Here is a 15,288-nt window from a genome sequence, read left to right as displayed (position 1 = left end):
TAAAATGCCAAATAAATGTATTGTGGATTGAACTAAAGGCTGTGGATACCAACACAGACATGTTGGCGTCAGAAGGAAAGGATGAAATCTGAAGGTGTGATGTTTGTATGTAGCTTCAAAAGGAAGCATTGTCTATGCATTGTCTGTAACTTTTTAAGTAGCGATTGCCTTTGTGTTTAGCATATAAATATTGAGCCCACATTGAGCTGGCACACCTTTCTTCGGAAAGCATCTCCGTCTGTATGCTGCCTGCTGTACCTTGTGTCGAATAAAGAAGCTGCTTTGTATCTACCAGTGACTCTGTCTCTCCGGTAATTTCATTCACGCTACAACATTTGGTACCAGGAGTGGGATACCTTCATGACCTGTCGTGTGGCCAGCGTTCCTAGCAGTCTAAGTTGGTGAGTATTTTTCTAAAATACACTCACACTTGGATCTGTTCGGTCGGTGGTACACGGGTCACGAGGTAACCGCAAATGTGGAGAGCTGAACTGGTAGATATAAAAGTAGTGTGTGCATGTGCATGTGTGTTTATGTAAGTGAGAGATCTTTGCATGTTAACTTGGTGAGAGTTGGACCACCAGTTGTGAAAGGTGGTAACCAACGGTACGGTTCGAGACGTCAGCGGGGGGGCGTGTATACTCGTTCGGGGAGCTGCATTTTAGTGTATGCGTGTGCAAGTGTGATGCAAAGGAATACAGCAGGCATCATGAGTTCGGGTACTCAAAAGTGGCAGATTGTGGAACACATACTCTGTGGTTTTAAGTATGTACTGTTTAACTGCTACCTGTTTATGATATTTTGCGTAGTGTGGGAATTAGTGTGGAGATATCTCAGGAAGGGGTTTTACCCAGATAGATCTACCAGAATGGCACCTATTGAGGTCAGGCAACGTCAGGTTGAGAACCCTGATGATCCGAGCCAGCCCTTGACCTTGATTACGACTATTCATAAGCCCTTCACCCCCGGGGAGAAACAGAGCATTTTGTCCGAGTTGCCCTCACTTAAAGTCGCCTGTGGGAATTCAGAATTCTGGCGTAAGCTCGAGGAAATGGTTGAAATTCACCAGATGCACCCTAAAGATATACATGTGTTAGTGAAAGCCAAGTGTCCGAGGAATATGTGGGACAGGATGGCCCAGGGGGTGCGGGATGGTACATGGGCAACTATCGGGAGCGCCAGTAATGAAGAAAGATATCGCTCTTTTAAAGGGGAAGTGAGGCAGCGGCTGGGGGGAGGCAAGAGTAGCTGGGGAACGATAATGGCAATGACCCAGAGGGCTGATAAAACAGCCATGGATTATGCAGAATGTAAATACCGAGTGTACGAGGGCTATTCTGGGTTGGATAATCCAGGGAGGGATGACCCAGTCTTCCTAAAAATGCTGAAGGAAGGCCTGAGTTCAGCCCACCAGGAAGTTTTGGATTTAGACATAACGGTGGGGTCCAACTACTCTGAGATAGTTTCATGGGCCAGTGAGATAGACCAAAGAAAAGGCAAGAGAAATCGTAAAGTGGGTATAGTGGATGCAGCTGCTGTGATGTCCCGGAGGGCTTGCTTTGCTTGCCAGCAGCCAGGGCACCTTGCAAAGGACTGCCAGACCAGGTATAAGACAGTGAAGGAGTTGATATGCTACAGCTGTGGCCTATCGGGACATAGCTGGAGACAGTGTCCAAAAGGGTGGGGGAAACCCCAGGCGAAGGAGACGGCAGACACCCAGTCACTCACCTCATCAGCACCCAGTCTGTCCAGTCTGACTGCTGACCAAATCATAGAACTAGTAAAGACGGCTTCTAAGTCAGGAAAAGATGTGGCAGCAGGCTCCACTGCCAGCTCTGGTGACCCGCGGATGTACACAACGGCATTGTTAGGGGGACGGCAATGCAATATGTTAGTGGACACAGGGGCATCTGTATCGATAACAGACTTACCCTTACCAACAACCGGACAGGCCAGTTATATCAGGGGTGTAGGAGGGAAAACAGTAAAAGCAGAAAGAAGTGAGAAGCGAGAAGCAAATACTAGAAATCAGGGGAATACAGCTTCCAGTGTATTTTTGGGTATGTCCAAATAATGAGGGCACGTTCTTTGGAATAGACATCCCAAGGGAAGCAGGAGCTGTTATAGATTCAGAAGAAATAATATGGACGAGCCAGGGGCAGCAAACGTGCACAACCAACAGAATACACAGCCTGGCCAGCATAGGCGCAGCTGCCCTGATCATTAGAGACTGGAGCCAGGATGGTGTCTATGGGTTACCTTGTCAGCAGTTCCCAGCTGTGTGGGCTAGAGACAAGCAAGATTGTGAGCAGGTAGAGATAGACCCAGTTAAAATAGAGGAGGGTCTGTATAAACCCCCTAAGCAGGACCCTATACAAACTGACACACTGACCGCTGTTCAGGCTATAGCGAAGGAACAAAAACACCAGGGGAGATTCAGAGAGACTGCAACCACTCCAGAACATAAAGTTTCCCCAGTTCCTCCGAGGGCAGACATTACTGCAAATAAGGAAGCAGGGGAACAAGAGGCAATTGAAATTGCAAGTGTGCAGGAGGAAACGACAGAAGCCAGCTTAGTAAAATTATGTGAAGAGGTAGAGGCAGAAGAGAAGGGAAAATGGAGGAGAAAAGGAGCGAAGAAGGGACCAGGTGGGTGCTGGACACGTGGAAATGTTGAGAAATTCTGCCGCCGTTTATCACTTGTGCCCAGCATAACCCTGGTAAGGGCAGAAAGCTGCAGCTGGCAAATCAGCCATGGCCGAGGGGACCCTGGGAAAACATCCAGATAGACGTCTAAAAAGCAGGGGGAAAAGTTACTATCAACTTAAAGTATTAAGGGACCGAGCGAAACAACAGCGAATCGCTGATCAGAAAGAGCCGAAGGGAAAGGGGATAGTTCTTCCACAGCCTGGCGACCAAGTCATGGTGAGGGTGCTGCCAGAAAGGCCGGGGTTTGCCCCCAGGTGGATAGGACCACAGACGGTACTCTTAACGAATGATACGTGTGTCTGTGTACAGACTCGGCAAGGCAGCCAGTGGAAACACTGGACTCAGGTTAAAGCATACAACTCACCCTCTTGTTGCTCCCACAGACGGAGTGGGGAACCAAGTGTACCCAGTAACCATGTAATTACAGAGAACCTAAGAGAGGAACACCAGCCGGCCATGCCAGACCTGGCCACAGCTGATGAAAACAGACCTAGAGAAAACGCAAAGGCAGAAAACGCTGAGAGCGTGGCAGAAGACACTGAGAACGTGTGGAAAACCATGAATAGCCTGCTAAAGCGTGATGATGATGGTACTCTGTAAAGAAGGCTGGTTGCTGAAGATAGATGATTAATTTAATAGCATAGTTATTTGGGAAATAGACGGGGAGGGATTTTTGAGTTAAAGCAGAGACGGCAAGTTCCACCACTTCAATGGCATTTCAGACTGCACACGGCATCTGGAAGCAGTCACCCCGAGTCTGAGGAGCTGGGCCCTTTTCAGCAGTTGGGCCAGTGATCGTCCGGACAGTTCGGAAGGGGGTGCCACCGGGGAGAGGTCCTTGCAGACGTTTACGTAGAGGCCACCCCAACCCCTTCCTGTACATCGATGAGAGAGCCTGAGGGTGCTCCTGGAAGGAGAGTTTCAGCGACCAGAGGATAAAGGGCTGAAGACAAAGGAATGTGATTAAGATGCAGTCAGCCTGCAGGGACACGAAACGAGCTGCATTCCTAAAGACTTGGAACAGCCTCTCTGCTTAACATTTAGTAGGTAATGCTAGGATAGATATCGAGGTACATAAAATTGGGGGGGAATTTCGAGACAGGGCATTTTTGCTGCCCTATTTGAGCAGATCCCCCTAGGTTGGCCTTTCCTGATACAAATTTAATTTGTCCAGGGGGGCCAAGAGGAGGGACTGTTAGAGTGGATTTCTTTTTGGGTAGATGATTTGTTAACACTTAAATGACTTTGGCCACCAGACTTCTATTTTAACTGTTTGACAAAGGACTGTGGATTGAGTCCACCACAATGGGCTTCCTAAGAGGTGTAAATACCAGATGCTTCTGGTGCCTGATGCTGTAGTTTCGAAGACAGTATCACCTATACATTATAAATATTAATTGTCTTCTATGTTAGCACGTAAAATGTCAAATAAATGTATTGTGGATTGAACTAAAGGCTGTGGATACCAACACAGACATGTTGGCGTCAGAAGGAAAGGATGAAATCTGAAGGTGTGATGTTTGTATGTAGCTTCAAAAGGAAGCATTGTCTATGCATTGTCTGTAACTTTTTAAGTAGCGATTGCCTTTGTGTTTAGCACATAAATATCGAGCCCACATTCCTTTCTTCGGAAAGTGTCTCCGTCCATATGATGCCTGCTGTACCTTGTGTCGAATAAAGAAGCTGCTTTGTATCTACCAGTGACTCTGTCTCTCTGGTAACTTCATCCACACTACAACAGGCTCAACCATGAGCTGCTCTAAAAAGCCATCTCATATACACTCTAGAAACTCCCCCTCCTGTAATCCAGCACCAACCCGATTTTCCCAATCTGTCTGCATATGGAAGACCATCATGATTACTGTAACATTGCCCTTTTGGCATGTATTTTCTATCTCCCGTTGTAATTTGTAGTCCACATCCTTACTACGGTTTGGGGGGGAGGGTCTGTATACAACTCCCATCAGGGTCCTTTTACCCTTGCAGTTCCTTAGCTCTATCCACAATGGTTCGACATCTTCTGACTGTATGTCACCTCTTTCTAATGAACTGATTAGATTTTTTTGCCAACAGAGCAATGCCACCCCTCTGCCTTCTTGCCTGACCTTTCAATACAACGTGTATCCTTGGACATTAAGCTGCCAGCTATAACCTTCTTTCAGCCATGATTCATACAACATCATACTTGCCAATCTGTAACTGCACTACAAGTTCATCTACCTGATTCCGTATACCGCACGCGTTCACATATAACACCTGCAGTCCTGTACTCAGCCTTTTTGATTTTGTCTGCCTTTTACATTACAACTCATCCTGTTGACTGTAATTTTGCCCTGTCATCAGCCTCTCCTTGCTGGGAGTCTCACTACACACTGCCTCTGTTTGTAAACCAACTACCTGATCTTCCGCACTATCACTCCAGTTCCCATCCCACTGCCAGATTAGTTCAAACCCTCCCGAACAACTCTAACCAACCTGCTGGCAAGGACATTGGACCCCTCTGGGTTCCCTTTTGTACAGGTCATACCTTCCCCAGGAGAAATCCTAATGATCCATAATGCTGAACCCCAGCCCCCCTACCCCCTGCACCAGTTTCTCAGCCACACATTCACCTGCCAAGTCATCCTGTTCTTACCCTCACTGACATGTGGCACAGGCAGCAATCCAGAGATTACTGCCCTGGAGGTCTTGTTTCTCAACATTCTACCTAGTTACCTGAAATCTCTCTTCAGGACTTCCTCACCCTGCCTACCTATGTCATTGGTGCCAATATGCACCAAGACTTCTGGCTGCTTACCCTCACTCTTGAGAATGTCATGGACCCGATCCGAGACATCCCTGATCCTGGCACCAGGGAGGCAATATTCCATCCGAGTGTCTCCATTGCACCTTCTGTTCCTCTGACTAGGGAATCTCTGATCAACACTGCAGTCCTCTTCACCCCTCTGCTCTTCTGAACCACAGCACCAGACTCAGTGCCAGAGACCCGGTCACTGTGGCTCCCCTGGTAGGTCATCCCCCTCAACAGTATCTGAAGTTGTATATTCGTTATTGAGGAGAAGGATCACAGGTGTACTCTACACTGGCTGTGTATTTCCCCTCCTTCTCCTGACAGTCACCCAGTTACCTGTCTCCTGCAGTCTAGGGGTGACTACCTCCCTGTAGCTCCTGTCTATCACCTCCTCATTCTCCCGTATGTCAAAGGTCATCGAGCTACAGCTTCAGTTCCTTAATACATTCTCTCAGGAGTTGCAGCTCAGTGCACCTGGTGCAGATGTGTTTTCCAGGAGAATGGAGGTTTCCCAGACACTATCTATGCCCAGATAAGGATGAACAAAAAAGAAGAGAGAGAGAGGGGGGAGAGGAGGGAGGAAAGAGAAACTTGCAAGATACTTTACCTCACAGAAGCCTGATGAGCCAAAGCCACTTTAAACACCGGCACATTCCAAATGAATGGCTGCTGTTTGCACTTGAGTTATTTTTAATTGTCCCTTTCTAATGAATCCTTCTTGCTGATTGGTCCTTCCTCAACTCAAAGAAAATGCCACAAAACTCTGCCCTTAAAATCTCAATTGCCGTCCTGATTAAAAGATAGTTCTTTTTACACGCCACTGACTTTGATTATCTGACTCAGAGAAATCGGGCTTGAAGCTCTGCTTTTAGTCATCGTCATAATCATACTTTATTGATCCCGAGGGAAATTGGTTTTCGTTACAGTTGCACCATAAATAATTAAATAGTAATATGTAAATTATGCCAGGAAATAAGTGAAGGACCAGCCTATTGGCTCAGGGTGTCTGACCCTCCAAGGGAGGAGTTGTAAAGTTTGATGGCCACAGGCAGGAATGACTTCCTATGACGCTCAGTGTTGCATCTCAGTGTAATGAGTCTCTGGCTGAATGATTTTTAAATCTTGAATGCAGACCTGACTGAAAGATGGGTCTTTTTACACAATGCCACTTGCTGATTGGTCGTTCCTCAATCCAGAGAAAATACCATGAAACTCTGCCTTTAACATCTCAAATGAAAACTTAGGTTCAGGAAGCATTTCAGGTTTTGGCATGGACTAGATGGGCCAAAGGGCCTGTTTCTGTGATGTACTTTTCTATGACTCTATTCATTCTAGGATTAGTAACTCCCCTGTTGATGTCAGCTTGTAATGAAGAGTAGGTTTGGTCTGAAGGTGAGCCCCAGACTCCATGTGAATTCTATCTACAATTGTCATTGCGTAAGACTATCGCCCGATCGATGTGAAATTTTTTTCACTTGCCTGGCATTTCTGGCAACATCCAGCCTTCAACTTTCTTCCCAGGAACGGTGATGACTTTCTCAGCATCCCAGTCTCCCTTCTGTGGGAATGGAAGGGAAATCAGTGAAAAATCAAAATTTAAGGTAAGATCCGATTCAGATTCATTTATTCCTCACATGGACATCAAAACATACATTTCTCACTTCCATCCACCCACACAAACAGATAGTCCCCCAACTCCAGGATAGGCTGCCTGCGGCCTACAGCAGCCTCACTGATTCCTAGACTTTGGACCTTTGACTTTCCCAGTGGACGCGCAGACCCAGAGCTGTATCAGCCCATGTTCTGCCAACTCCCGTCTACCCATACCTGGGTCATACCCCTCCCATCCAGGTACTTATCCAAAACTCTCTTAAAGGTTGCAATCATACCCACATTCACCACTTGTGCTGGCAGCTCATTCCACACTCTCACCACCCTCTGTCTGAAGAAGATTCTCCTCAGGTTCCCCTTAAATAAAGTTCAAAGTAAATTTTATTATCAGGCACATAAACACCACCTGATACAACCCTGAGATTCATTTTCCTGTGGGCATACTTAGCAAATCTATAGAATGGTAACTATAACAGGATCAATGAAAGATCAAACAGAGTGCAGAAGACAACAAACTGTGCAACTGCAAATATAAATAAATAGCATTCAATAACCAGAGCATGAAATGATGAAGTAAAGGATCTTTAAAGTGAAATAATTGGTTGTGGGAATATCTCAGTGGATGGGCAAGTGAGTGTAGTGATCTCGTTTTGTTCAAGAGCCTGATGGTTGAGAGGTGGTAACTGTTCTTAAACCTGGAGGTGCGAGTCCTGAGGCACTTGTACTTCTACCTGACGGCAGCAGCCAGAAAAGAGCATTCCCCATATGTTTCCCACTCTCATCTTATCTCCTTACCTGCCCATCGCCTCCTTCTGGTGCTCCTCCCCCTGCCCTTTCGTCCATGGTATTGCCACCTTTCCCGTAGTGGGAGAGCAGTGCCCCTTGCACGTCATTTTATTCTGCGTTCTGCTTTGCCTTTTACTAACTCGGTGTACTGATCTATGGCACGGTGTGCCTGGATGGCATGCGAAACTATATTTCACCGTTCCGATAACACTGAACCAATAATAACACCGAGACGTCGTGCTGATTCGTGGGCCTACCTCTGTCTTGTAAAAGCGGAAGACACAACTGCTCAGAGCACAGCCGACCAGCCCCTCTGCGGCACTGGGCTCGTGGAGGAAGCGGATTTCCAGGGGAATGGACCCGTCCTTGCCGAGATCGATGGTCTGTATGCGCGTGTGCTTGTTCCAGTCCCAAACGTGAAGGCTGTGCCCGTAGTGTCCTACAAGAAGCAAATCCCACCTCACCATTAAAACCTAAGACCTTTACTAGTACTTTCAAACTAAATTTACTTTCGAACCATGCACACTCAGTGGCTACTTTATTGAGTGCCTTCTGAGCCTAATAAAGTGACCACTGGGGGTGTGTTCGTGGTCGTCTGCTCCTGTAGCCCATCCACTTCAAGCTTCAAAGTGTCCTTTAACCAGTCTGGCCATTCTCCCCTGACCTCTCTCATTAACAAGGCAGTTTTGGAACAGTTCAGTGATGAGGAGAGTGAAGGTATGTTTCTGTAGGGTCGCAATGTTTGGAAGTCAGGTCGTTTGTAGCCCTGGGAGCCCCTGTATTCTTATCTGATGCAGGCGCAGGGTGAATAAGTTTTCACGTTGACAAGCGTGAGTTTGTGCGAGAGAAGAGAGCATCAAAATCAGAATCGGAAGCACAAGAGATTCTGCAGATGCCGGAAATCCAGAGTAACACACATTAGATGCTGGAGGAACTCAGCAGTCCAGGCAGCATCTATGGAGAGGAATAAACAGTTGACATTTTAGGCTGAGACCCTTCATCAGGAGGGGAAAGGAAAGGAAGGGGAAAAGTGAGAGTAAGAAGGTGGGGGAGCGGAGGAAGTAGTACAAGGAGGTAGGTGATAGGTGAAACTGAGAGAGGGGGAAGGATGAAGTAAAGAGCTGTGAATCTGATTGGTGAAAGAGATAAAGGGCTGGAGAAGGAGGATTCTGATAGGAGAGGACAGAAGGCCATGGAAGAAAGGGAAGGGGGAGGAGCACCAGAGGGAGGCAATGGGCAGGTAAGAAGGTGAGAGAGGGAAAAAGGGAATGAGGAATGGTTTTTTGGGGAGGGGGGTTAAATTATTGGAAGTTTGAGAAATCGATGTTCATGCCCCTGTCCTGCAGCATGAATTTGAAGGTATCAACAATCATCTTCATTGTTACAATGAAAATGAAGATTTGGAAGATGCAATCATTGAAAGCATTGTCTGAAGGCATTCGATTATCTACACCAGGTGTCTACACTGATTTTGTTCATTTAGATTAGGTTAGATTAGATTATGAGGATACGCAGTCCTCTTTTATTGTCATGTAGCAATGCATGCATTAAGAAATCATACAATATTCCTCCGGTGTGATATCACGGAAACACAGGACAGACCCAAGACTGAAAAACTAACAAAAACCACATAATTATAACATATAGTTACAACAGTGCAATAATACCATAACTTGATGAAGAACAGGCCATGGTCACAGTAAAAAAGTTCAAAGTTTCTCTCATTTACAGTCAAACAAAAGAACATGCCAGCGTACAGTGGACGAATTCCTCAAATGATAACTGTTAGAAACTAGTACACAGTTTAATGGTACTGTATTAGTATTGTTAATGTTCTAATTTATTCTGTAATTCATTTAAATACATAATTTGTTACTCAGTTAAACAGAGTTTGTGTTCTTTATGCCTTTTTATCTATTTTCATGAAAATTCGGTTAATTAAGTCAGCCATTTAATTGAGCCAAAATAATGAGTCCCAATTAACTGGAATCCTCTGTATTTCTAGAGTACAGAAGGAATAAGAGGATTATCTTTTAATTGTTCATAGGACACAGGTCTGTGTCAGAGCAGTACGTACTGACGTTCCCTAAACGCCCTTGAGGAGTGAGCCAGTTTGTTCGTGTGGTAAGGGCATTCCCACAATGCTGTTCGGTGGGCACTTGCAGGACTCAGACTGAGCGTTACAGGAATAATAATGTACACTCAGTGACCATTTCATTATGTACTTCCTGTGGCTAATGGAGTGGCCATTGAATGTATTTCAGAAACAGAAAAATGTGTGACACAGGGCAGCCACTCTGATTGAGGGATTGAGAAGGCAGTAAGAGCAGAGTCTGGCAAAATGACTTGGAATTCTTTTCTCCAAAACTCTTCGGAATTCTCTACACAACAGGTTCAAAGTTCAAAATAAATTATTATCAAAGTACATACATGTCACGTACAATCCTTCTTGTGTGCATTTACAGGAAATGCAAAGAAACACAATGGAAACAATGAAAGACCGTATCCAAAACACGGACGTACAGCCAATGCTCAAAAGACAACAAATTGTGCAGATACAACAGAAAGAAAACAGACAGATAGATAGATAGATCGTGAGTCCTTGAAAGTGAGTCCATAGGTTGTGGGAACAGTTCAGTGACGGGGTGAGCAAAGTTATCTCCCCTGGTTGAAGAGCCTAATGGTTGAGGGGTAATAACTGGTGGTTCAGGAGCCGTCAGTGTTGGCTTTCACCGAATATTTCTGACTGAGATGGATGGATTTTAAGCCAATATGGGGATTTGGGGATTGTAGGGAACAGGCAGGCCAAGGTCAGATTGGCCAGAGGAGAACAGGTGAAGTTCGAGCGCACAGAGAGCCAGAGATCTGCTGCCGTTCAGGCATGGTGAATGAACTTGCATCATCGCCCTTGGTACTGGTTTATTACTGCTGCTTGTCCCGAGATACAGTGAAAAGCTCATCTTGCACACGATTCATACAGATCAGGTCATTACAGTTCCGGCATTGAGCTAAAACAATAACGTGTAACATGGAGGTGTACTGTGGAGAGCATTGTAACTGGTACAGAGCATTGTACAGAGAAAGTTCAGTGCAGACAGACATTAACGTGTGAGGGCCACTGAAGTCTCGAGTCCTGGGAACCATTCAATTGTCCTGTAACAGTGGGGTCGAAGCTGTTTTTGAGTGTGATGGTACGCACTTTCAGGCTTTTGTATGGGGAAGAGACAATGTCCAGGTGAGAGGGGTCCTTCATTATGCTGGCTGCTTTACTGAGGCAGCGGGAAGTGTGAACAGAGCCCATGGAGGGGAGACTGGTTTCTGTGCTGTGCTGAGCTGTGTCCACAACTCTCTGCACTTTCTTGTGGTCCCAGACAGAGCAGTGGCCTTACCAAGCTGTTGTGCATCAGGAGAAATCAGTGAGGGTCAACGGGGACATGCCGAATTTCCTCAGCCTTCAGAGGCTGTAGAAATGCTGGTGAGCTTTCTTGGCCATGACGTCTCCCTGGTGTTGATCCAAGGACTGAGAAATCCCTTTGAGACAGGGAGGTGCTTGCGAGTTCAGGCTACAGGAAGGTAGCAGAAGGAATGACAGACATTGTGGATGAACAGAAGCTTGGCTCGTAGAGATACAGCCTGGTTCAGCTCAAACTTCTTGACAATTATCATCAGTTTTGATATACATAACTACGGGTTATAATGTGGAGATAATTATTTGTGAACATCCCACAGTCGTGTAGGGGTTAGTGCGATGCTATCACAGCTTGGGGCATCGGAGTTCAGAGTTCAATTCCAGCCCCTTCTGTTAGATGTTTGTATGTCCCTCCTGTGAACCACATGGGTTTCCTCCGGGAGCTCTGGTTTCCTCCCACAGTCTAAAGACATTCCAGTTAGTAGGTTAATTTGTCATTGTAAGTTGTCCAGTGATTAATCTAGGGTTGAATCGACGGGTTACTGGCCAGAGGGGCCTGTTCCACACTGTGTCACAAATAATTAATACAATAGGTGTGTGTGTGTGTGAGTGAGTGAGTGAGTGAGAGAGAGAGAGAGAACGAACGTGTGTGTGGGAGAGAGTGTGTGTGAGTTTATGTGTCTGTGAGAGTGGGTGGTTGTGAGTGTGTGTATGTGTGTGAGAAAGAGAGGAGTGTGTGTGTGTTTGTGAGTGCGTGTCTATGTAAGTGGGTGTGTGAGAGTGTGGTTGCGAGTGTGTATATGTGTGAGAAAGAGAGGAGTGTGTGTGTTTTTGTGAGTGTGGGTGTGTGTCTATGTAAGTGTGTGTGTTTTTGTGAGTGTAAGTGTGTGTGGGAGTGTGTGTGTGTGTCTGTGTGTGAGAGTGTGCATCTGTGTTTGTGTAAGTGTGTTTCTGTGCGTGTGAGTACATGTGGGTGAGGGTGTATGGAGTGGAGACATGGTAACGTGTTAGTGTAGAATCGGTTGTTTGATGGTTGGCATGGATTCAGATTTCCATATCTCTGAGTCCAGCACAAGGAAAGTTTGGAGCAGGTTTTTACGTTATCACACACTCACCAGCTTCAACATCTTCCAATTTAAATCCGTAGGCAAGGGCTTTGGGTGTGCCCCATTCTGAGCTGATCATGACGTTGTGCCGCGGCTGGTACCAGAAGTCATACCCGAAGGGAGCCGCGTCACCCTTGCATTCCCAGTTCCCCTTCACCTCAAACGTCTCTCCGTCCAGTAACACAAAGCCACCTGTTTGACACAGCAGACGAGAGTCAAAGATTAAAGAGGGGCACCAGCTTAGCGGTTAGTGTGACACTATGACAGCTCGGGGCCTCAGAGTTTAGAGTTCAATGCCAGCATCCTCCGTAAGGAGACTGTGCATCCTCCCTGGGGAATGTGTAGGTTTCCTGCACGTGCTCCGGTTTCCTCCCACAGTCCAAATACGTATCAGTTAGTAGGTTAATTGTTCATTGTAAGCTGTCACGTGATTAGACTAATGTTAAATCGGTGGGTTGCTAGTGGCAGGTTTTATTGCATATACATATCACACACACACACTCACTCACCAGGGCTCATATACAGGCTTTTTTTTTTGCTTTGCTCAGCATAACAAAACTTTCAATTTCTAGGTACGTTTACATTTCTTCCCCTCACAGATATCAGCTATCAAAACACTTCCATCAAAGTACAGACATCACCACCACATCCTATACAAAAGCCTTTATTAGTATAGCAGACAGGTTTACATCTACATATTGTAGAAAAGGTTGCCATGTCTTATGAAAACTTTTTGTTTTTGAGAGTACCATACATGTTAAAAAGTCCAAAGGAATATATTCCATGATTAATTCACGCCAACCAGAATGTCCAGGGGCCTTATCGGATATCCAACAAAGTGAAATGTTCTTCCTCGCACAAAAGGTCAGGATGTTAAGAAGTTTTTTCTGACGTGCGTTAATAATACGACTGCTGGGTAGGCTTAAGAGAAAAGACACTGGGTCCAGTATTTTGGGTGAAATGGAAAAGATTCTGAAGATGGAGCTTGAGCTGGGCCCATATACAGACTTGGCTTGTTAGCCGACTCTGCTAACAGCCACGGGACCCAGTGGTCAGAAGGCCACCTCCGATAAACAATACGTCTCGGGTTGGTATCTTCAAGGGTTCAACCAAACAGGAACGGCGTGATGGTCTGATTAAAGGAAAGCCCAGAAATGACAGATTGTGCACCAACATAGAATTATAAAGTAAGTATATTTAACAAAATTTTCAACTTTAACAGTTACAGAAAAAGAAAGGGAAAATAAATGGGTCCATTACAGTTAAATCAGTCCAAGATGCACATAAACGTTGGAGCTCAGTCTGGAGACAGTGGGGGTGGGGTGTCTCTTTTCTCACGCACTGGTCTACATGAAGGCACCCACCACATTCCAAGTTTCCCTTGAAGACGATCTCAAGTGAAATGCCTCTCTCTCTCTCTCTCATAGGAGTATTGGCCCTTCCTCCCAGGAGCCATTTGTCAGCACAAAGCGCTTCTTGCAACGGGGACTCTCCTTCCGACAGCATTCTGCAGCCAATTTCTTTGTCCTGCGCTCTGCAGCTCCCGCCAAAAGACCGGAAACGAGACCGCTGTCCTTCAGGAAACTCTTCCCCACAGCTCTCGCGCACATCCCTCAATCCTGATTGGCTGACGCACATTCCTAAGTTGGACAACATGGCTCCTTATCTTCAGCCGAAGCCAAAGCACTCTTTCCAGCAGGTCACACTGCTTTCACAGAAAACTGCTGAAATAGAATCTCTTACAGCATAGCAGCAGAAATCTTAACCAGGCCATTACTTATGTATTGCAATGACCTGCTGCTACAAAACAACAGATTTCATGAGATATGCTGGTGATATTAAACCTGATTTTGATTCTGATTTCATTGGGCGGAAGGAATGTACCACCAGGTTCACGGATAGCTTCAACCCCACTGTTACCAAACCCTTGAATATTCCCCAAGTTACATACAATCATCCCTTGACCTCATCATTTTTCTCCTCATGACCGTTCACCTTACTGTCTGCCTGCGCTGCATTTCCTCTGGCACTGTCACACTTCATTCTGCTTTCTGTTGTTGCTTTTCCTCGTACTATCTCAGTTCACCCTTGCAATGAAACTATGGACAGCAGGCAAAACAAAGTTTTTTTACTGTGCACACGCCAATAGCAAACCAACCTTGAACATACTTCAGACATATCCTGCCTTTTGTGACAGACGGAGCAAAGGTGCTTGACAAAGTGAATCCTCCAGTCTGTGTCAGGTCTCTCTGATGTAGAGGAGGCAGCACTATGGGCACCGGACACACTACAGAATTCACTTTGTTCAGAACATATTTCTTGGTTCTCGCCCAGAAGGTGCAGTTTTGTGTTATGAAGATCACGATGCAGACTGTTTTCCGGGAGGGCGGCAAGGTAGTGTAGCAGTTTGCGCAACGTCTTTACAGCTTGGGGTGCGGGGGTGCATGAGTTCAATTCCTGCGCTGTCTGTAAGGAGTTAGGACGTTCACCTTGTGACAGCACAGACAGCAGTTCTCCCACTGTCCAAGCGTGTACGGATTAGTAGGTGAATTGGTCATTGTAAATTGTCCTGTGATTAGGCCAGGGTTGTCGGACAATGTGGCTCTTTAGGCCGGAAGGGCCTGTTCCATGTTGTATCTATAAGCAAATAAAGCAAAACATGACACGACTCCACCTTCTCTGGAAAACAGGAGTTGTCTGCACGTGGCTCTGTCAGGGGTGGCTTGGTAGTATAGCAGTTAGCGTGGCGCTCAAAAGCACCAGTGAATTGCGTTCAATTCCCACTGCCGCCTGTAAGGACTTTGTACAGTCTTCTCATGACTGCCTGGGTCTCCCCGCATCCTCATTCCGAAGGTGTGCAAGTTAGGGTTAGTAAG

General features: G+C 46.0%; 1 protein-coding gene across 1 annotated transcript in view; it reads right to left on the bottom strand.

The window, feature by feature from the left end:
- Positions 1-15,288, bottom strand: part of selenbp1 (selenium binding protein 1) — a 44,634-nt gene that overhangs the window by 14,635 nt on the left and 14,711 nt on the right. Inside the window, exons 6-8 of the mRNA XM_072283460.1 lie at positions 12,422-12,604; positions 8,155-8,336; positions 6,980-7,058 (exon numbers count right to left, since the gene is read on the bottom strand). Coding sequence (XP_072139561.1) covers positions 6,980-7,058; positions 8,155-8,336; positions 12,422-12,604 — 444 coding nt within the window. The remainder of the gene's footprint in view (positions 1-6,979; positions 7,059-8,154; positions 8,337-12,421; positions 12,605-15,288) is intronic.

This window comes from Mobula birostris, chromosome 2 (assembly GCF_030028105.1).
Source record: "Mobula birostris isolate sMobBir1 chromosome 2, sMobBir1.hap1, whole genome shotgun sequence".
Taxonomy (NCBI): domain Eukaryota; kingdom Metazoa; phylum Chordata; class Chondrichthyes; order Myliobatiformes; family Myliobatidae; genus Mobula; species Mobula birostris.
Note: the sequence above shows the minus strand (reverse complement) of the source record. Positions and strands in the feature narration are given on the sequence as shown.